At 34.5% G+C, this 7052-nt stretch overlaps 1 protein-coding gene across 1 annotated transcript; it reads right to left on the reverse strand.

Annotated features, from left to right (window-relative positions):
- Nucleotides 1–4731: 4731 nt before the first annotated feature.
- LOC100177206 (growth factor receptor-bound protein 2-like) lies at nt 4732–6673 on the reverse strand. The gene is made up of 3 exons (XM_002125348.5): nt 6542–6673; nt 6028–6147; nt 4732–5025 (listed from the first exon to the last, which is right to left on the reverse strand). The coding sequence occupies exons 1-3, from the start codon at nt 6568–6570 to the stop codon at nt 4860–4862; spliced, it is 315 nt and encodes a 104-aa protein (XP_002125384.4). The 5' UTR covers nt 6571–6673; the 3' UTR covers nt 4732–4859.
- Nucleotides 6674–7052: the final 379 nt, after the last annotated feature.

Genomic DNA, 7052 nt, shown 5'->3' on the forward strand with positions numbered 1-7052 from the left:
AACATTTCTTTGGTTTTTTTAGGTTGCCGACCAACGCCATTTGAAGCGAAATCAATCCAGCTGTCTCTCCCATATTTACCTGCAAATAATAAAAATAACTGTTATTTGTTTCTTTGATGACCGTTACTGTAAACTGTGAAATGTGGGAAATGAAAAGATAATAGAAACATGGATAACTATGCCCACAATGGTGGCAGCGACGAGCCTATAAGCCATAACCTGTAAATTGAAGTTGACCGAGCTAAGCAAAAGCATCGTTTGCAGCAGAGGATGTATAGTACTGACACTGTGGGGTAAGATTGGACACTATCTCTTGCACATAGTATACAAATACCCTGATTGTGTTTTTAAGAACTGACAACCGTCTATGGGAGTCGTGGTTTTGTTATTTTTTGAATGTTCTTTGTTTACTACCAAATTGGACAAAAATAAAAATAAAATAAATAAATGTCCCATCTTTCCCCACCCTACGACATGATTTTACAAACGATAGATAAACTACATCTGCCAAAATGCAAGCTAAACTACTTACTGCACTTTGGTTCCAGCTTAGGAATACAAAATTCATTCTTTAAATATCCAAGTTTATCGTTTTTGTCCAAAATTTGACAAAGTTTTACGTCAAATAAAGTTACTCCAATTTCTTTTGCTAGGTCTTTCAAAATTCCCTTTGGGGAGTTTCCCAAAAAGAGCACCTCGGTGGCCATGATCGTATTAAAATATTTAATTTAATCTTTGAATCAAAAGTCAATTAAACTATTATATAGTAGGGTGGGGGGAGATGGGACGCCTTTTTATTCCCTTTTCACGTCTCATTTGGGAGTAAACAAAGAACATTCAAAGATATATTAAACCGTATGATCACGGCTCCCATAGACCGTTTTTAGTTGTTGTTTAAAACACGATAAGGATATTTAAAAATTAAATTCTAAGTATGACCCATCTTCCCCCACTCCACTATATAAGAAATTAATCATAAGTAAAATATAGCTAATAACAACAACCTATGGGAGCCGTGAGAATGTGGTTTTATATTTATTTAAATGTTCTTCGTTAACTACCAAATGGGACAAGAAAACAGAATGAAAAGGTGTCCCATCTTCCCCACCCTGCTATTCATATATTGTACCTAACGATCTTAAATCAAGTCCTTTAAGGTTGACTCCCACTGTACGGGTTGTGTCTTCACACACACACTTGTTTCTGTTAGACGTATAGTAGAGTGGGGGAAGATGGGACACCTTTGACTCATAATAACCAACTATCCTGATCGTGTTTTAAACAATTAACGTCGGTCTATGGGAGCCGTAAGGATAAAGTTTTATAAAAAATCGTTAAATGTTTGTTTACTACCAAAATGGAGGAGAAAATAGATTGAAAAAGTGTCCCATCTTCCCCCACCCTATTATATAACTTAAACTAAATGGTTTGTCTGATTGGAGTAGCGACTAGGCTTATTCTGCACTTTACTGTAAGCTGTTATATATTAGAGTTGGGGAAGAGTAGACTCGGATTGAGACGTGCCTTTATTATCTGTTTTACCTGTACCCATTTAATGATGGGCAAAAATGCTACCGAATTATTCGACAGTATTCTCACGGTCCAACAAAGAGCGCGGCAAAGATGACAACTGTTGTTAAATATTAAAATTCTGTGTGAAACAATTACAACATTCTTCAATGGCTGAAAAAGTATAATAAAAAGTTGTTTATTTTAAATGCTCGTTGAACCACAATAAACTCAAAAATAAATTGAGTAGTGTGAGTTTAAACCATCAATCTAGTAGCATTAAATATTATATAAGTTAAAATATTTCGTACAGTTTGATTTTGTCTCACAACAATAGTTTTGGGCTTGGGTTTGTGAAAAAATTGAGACATGCGAAAATTAAAAAGCAAAAAAAACAAACAAAGTTTTTAAGCAATAGAGTAGGTGGGAGATGGGACACCCTTTCATTCCGTTTTTTAGTTCCATTTAGCAATAAACAAGGAACATTCAAAGATTTATAAAACCGTATCCTCTTATAGACTGTTGTTAATTAGTTAAAACACAATCTGGATATTGTTACATAACGTGTGTGGCCCGGGACGCTGCTCTAACGGCCTACCGCTATACTGACCAGACTGATGTAGGTTTGACTAACAAGTTTAATAACCTATAAAAAAAGTACTATAATAAAACGATAAGACCAGTAAGGATAATGCTCAAATACACCAACGTTTTAATCACAGTAACCAAATACACTAACGTTCAACAATATACGCACAACGAGAACTGCTGATTTTATGCAATATACCATGACGGATGTAAACGAAACAGGAGTAAAAGGCGCCACCACGATTAATTATGCCTAAAGGTGAAATAAGCGCGAGAAATAAACTTAACACAAAAGTCAAACTTAACCACGGTAGTAAAACTAAAAACAAGCAAAAAACGCCACAGCAAACTACACGCAAAAAGCCCAATTAATATGTACATAATTATTTCAACTTTATCTCCTGTTTGGCCAAACTTTTATTTCTTGTTTGGCCAAGCTTTGTTTTTAATTCAATAATTTATACCTGCGGGTTAATTCAAATGTGCGAAAAATATCGTAGCAATTCCAACAATTTGTAGGAAAAATCAAGAAGGTCAAAAGAAGGAATGTTTAACCTTTATTTTCAAAGCCTTTCACATTCCTTTGTAGTTTCACGTGTATTTTATAAAATAATTTGTATATCCATAGTTGATGAGAATATTGATAAGAATATATTTTGATGAGAATGTATTTTCTCATCATTCTCATCAGCTATGGTATATTTATGCCTGGTGTGCGAATCCCTAAATAACTCCTCTTGAGTTTTAATTATTATTTTTGATTTATTGTCATGGAGGGCGCCATGACTGAACCAAATGAACACACATACACGCTTAATTGAACTTGACTACGACTGTAACGTCAAAATGACCTCACTGTATCCAGTTAATGTGTTTTCTCCGTTCTGTGTTTCCTTTTCCGTTATGTGGCGTTGTGAGTTCTTTCACGTGTTTCTACTATGTTTTCCTCACATTCCTTCTCCCGTAATTACCTATTGGGCGTATATTGTGTCACGTGAGCGGCTGCAGGCATACCGAGGCGCAGCCGCTTAGAAAAGCGAGAACGTGGTCAGTTCTCTCTCGGGCTTTTTACTGTATATGAATTGTGTTTTGAGCAAGTTTCATACGTATACGAAGTATAGCTTTTATCGCCTTCAATTAAAGATCATTTTATAATATCAGTGGAATTGTGAGTAGGCCTAGCGGTAGGTCGTTAAACCAGGGTGTCTGAACCTCCCTAACGAAAAATTCTCGTTACACGACTGAGTAAGCTCGAGTTTAAACTATAGCTTAACGAATTATATATATCTTGCGATAATACAGTCCAAGTATTGCCGGGATATCGTCGACTTCTGTTTTCCAGCATGGTAGCCCGACATTCATTCTCAGCATCTTAAGCGTTGAAATGAAAAAATACTTCTTGCTCTTACGTGGCAGGGCAGCGAATAAAGTGTTTGCTTAAGAATTACCACATGTGCAACATTGTGGTCATATTTCTTGATATGGCTTACAATTTAGACAACCTATAGGTAACCACTGTGTTGGAGGAATGTCCGTTTAATGTTATATTTAAGGTTACACACGGTTATAAATATAAACAATTAACCTGTAATATGACGGCCGGCACATAAAAAATAAACAAGTAACTTTACTGTTGTGGTAAGCACGATATATTTCATATAGGACATTGTGGCGTAAACATTACCGGATTTAATCCAGCCACCTATTGTGTTTGAAATACATCACTTTTGTTTTTAAAATATTTTGTGTGAAGTTTTAATAATATAGTGCAATGGGGGGGGGATGGGACACTTAAGCACATATTGCCAAATATTTCCAAAATCAAAATAGATGACGGTTTTTGGGTAATACCACAAATTAGTAATATCATTCCTTTATTAATTCACACCAATTTAATAAAATATAATAAAACACACGAGGAGTTATTTAGCGATCCGCACAACAGGTGAAATTTTACATTTCGAAAACACGCAGCATAAAATGGGACAGTTTAAAATCATTGGTAATTTTGATTATTAAGTGTATTTATAAATAGGAATATACGTAAATAACACGAAATAATACTGTACACTTTGAAAATAGGCATCTTATAGTTGAAAACCCCTTGAGGTATAAATTACGAAATTAAAAGCAAATCTTTCACAGTTTGGCAATGAAAACATACAAAACTACAATGTGGGGGAAGATGGGACTCTAAATTAAAATATATTTACATTAGCAGTATTCTGCAACTTGTAGTTAACCTACCGAATTTAACAGACTGTGCTAGTTTCTTTGCCATTCAAACTTATATATATAACGTTAAACCAATATTTTTAGTTGTTTTTATCTCAAATTAAAGTCATATTGACCCCTGCCTATATTCTTCATGCCTATACCTCGGTGTTTTTTTACGAAGCTAAAACTAGTTTTATGAGACAAAATCAAACTGTACGGAATATTCAAGGTTGTTTTATTAATCTATGAAACTAGTTTAATCGTTCGCACACGCAATCTAAAAATATTCATTGGCTTTACTATGATTTAGCGAGCATTAAAAAAATAGCATCTTACTATTTCGCATTTTTTATCTGTTCAAAGTATACTGTTTCTATTTTACATATATTTTTTTAATATTTAAAAACAGTAATCAGCTTTTGAAGGGCGTTATATAAAGTCGTGATAATACTGTGTTACGATAACACGTGTTACGATACTATAATACAACATGTTATAAAAACATCTCAACAAATCAGAATATCTCTTTTTTTTTGTTAACGACTCTAACTTATAATCGGGTGACGAAGCAAAATCTGTTCCGAACGTGAAACGGACGAAGTACGATGATAGTCTACCAACTGGTTCAGAGATTTAAATTTAACAAGCCAGATAAAGTATTTTCCTGCCCCGTCTCTCAAAACCTTGAAATGTTGTACACCAGAATTGGTTCTGTAGAAAAATCTAGACATAATAGGGTGGGGGAAGATGCGACACTTAAGCACATATTGTCCAATATTTCCAAAATTAAAATACATATTGGTTTTTGAGTGATACCACGAATTAGTAGGCCTACTATCATTCCTTTAATTCAGAACAATTTAAAAAATGTATATTAAACAAATGAGGAGTTTTTTAGCACATTAGGTGTATTTTTATAAATGTTCAAATAACACCCATTATCGTTCAAACAATACCAATTGCCCCTACAATAATATATTGTATAGGTAACACATTAAAACAGTGGTTCTTAAACTGGTGGGCGCGCCCCCCCTAGGGGGCGTGTAACACTGGGAAAGTTGCAAAAAACTATAAAATAAATTGTTATTACATTAGTGTTCAAAAGGCTAAAATACGACGCACGGTGTAAACCAAACGTTTGCAATGAATCGGTACTATTTCGTAACAAACAGTCTACCTGGCTAGGAAAAACATGGTAAATATGAGGCCAAACTACGACGCAAACGTAATTTGATTTCGTAATTTGACGCAATAATACAGAGACAGTCAACCAAAGGTGCGCGGTTTAAAGCATGTCCAATATGTCAGGTTTAGCTGTGGTGGATCATGGGAAAAATTAATTGAACACCACTGTGATAATTTAACAAAAAGGAGGGGCGCAAGTTTGTTAAGATCTGTATTAGGGGAGCGTGTTTCGAAAAGTTTAGGAACCCCTGCATTAAAAACTATAGCTGTAGGGCAAAAAAAGAACGTTTAAACGTAAGTAGTCTTGTTTTAATTGTCCCATCTTTTCCAACTCGCCTATATAGATGTTAATGTAGAAGCTATTTTCAAAACATTAAATAAATAACTTACTTAATTGGTTGCTCTTAATACGGTCATATAACAACTTACCATATTTATTTTAAACCCACCAAATTACATGTTACTAAGTAATTCGAGGTTTTTTGAAACACATTTTTTTGGCATACATAAAAAAGTACAACTACGTACTTCACGGATAGAGAAAAGTCTCCAGGGGTACTTTCACTCTCTCTAACAAGAAACGACTCATCTAAAGCATTTTTCAGCCTCAGCTCCGCATTAGCCCTTGTCATATTACGAGCAAACCACCTGCAACGAGCTTTAATTTAAATATTGTTGCGAGGGGGTTACGTGTTATTTATGTTAATAGAATTTATAACATTTTAAAAGAATTATGTCGAGGTCATTCTACATTTCCTTTTCTGGTCTAACAAGACTTTTTTAATATCTTTATAGACAGGTACACCGCGGTCCCACTTTACTCTGCCTGTTTATTATTTGCCAAAATAGCAAATAGTTTTAGAATCGATCAATACTGCTTTTGGGTTTAATTATGAGCGTCAATTAATAAAGAAATGATTATTTATTTAAAAACATATTTTGATGTTTGAAATATTGGGCAATATATACTAAAATATCCAGTCTTATCACACTCTACTCTAGTGCTTAGAATTTTGTTTGAATAATATTTAGAAAGTCTTACTCGCATGGCTTCATTTGAATGTAATTCATTGGGACTAAGCCCTCCTTTCCATCTTGTTCAGCTTTACACCAGCAGTTGGGGTCCGTCGCTGGGCGGTATACCTGTAAGTTATTTTAGTAGACAGATTATACAATCGGAAGTCGTATAGCTAATATTGTGACTTATTTAATCCGAGTCCGGCGACGTGTGGTTTCGGCGCTTGAACTGCTACCATTGTATGCGTCTTTGAGCGAAACACTTAACGGCAATTGCTTTAATCCAGTGACACAGCCTACTAGAGATACACACAATTTTTGTAATTGTCACAAAACTTTTGTAATTCTTTGAATGTTCTTCGTTTACTACCAAATGGGACGAGAAAATAGAATTAAAAAGTGCCCCATATTTCTCCAACCTACTGGCTTTTAGTGCTTTAATGGGCATACCAACGAAAATAAAGATTTGTATAGGAATAGAGATGATCAAATGTAATCGAAAGGTGCCACTAAATTTCAAAATACGGCTTTTGAAA

This window comes from Ciona intestinalis, unplaced genomic scaffold (assembly GCF_000224145.3).
Source record: "Ciona intestinalis unplaced genomic scaffold, KH HT000495.1, whole genome shotgun sequence".
NCBI classification, from domain to species: Eukaryota; Metazoa; Chordata; class Ascidiacea; order Phlebobranchia; family Cionidae; genus Ciona; species Ciona intestinalis.

Bases quoted from the DNA above. Each gene is read 5' to 3' on its own strand.
- LOC100177206 (XM_002125348.5), bottom strand. From the start codon at position 6,570: ATGAATTACATTCAAATGAAGCCATGCGA. The intron at 6,148-6,541 runs GTAAGACTTTCT...AGCTCGTTGCAG, and splicing joins ATTCAAATGAAGCCATGCGA to GTGGTTTGCTCGTAATATGA. The intron at 5,026-6,027 runs GTACGTAGTTGT...ATTTTTCTACAG, and splicing joins GACTTTTCTCTATCCGTGAA to AACCAATTCTGGTGTACAAC.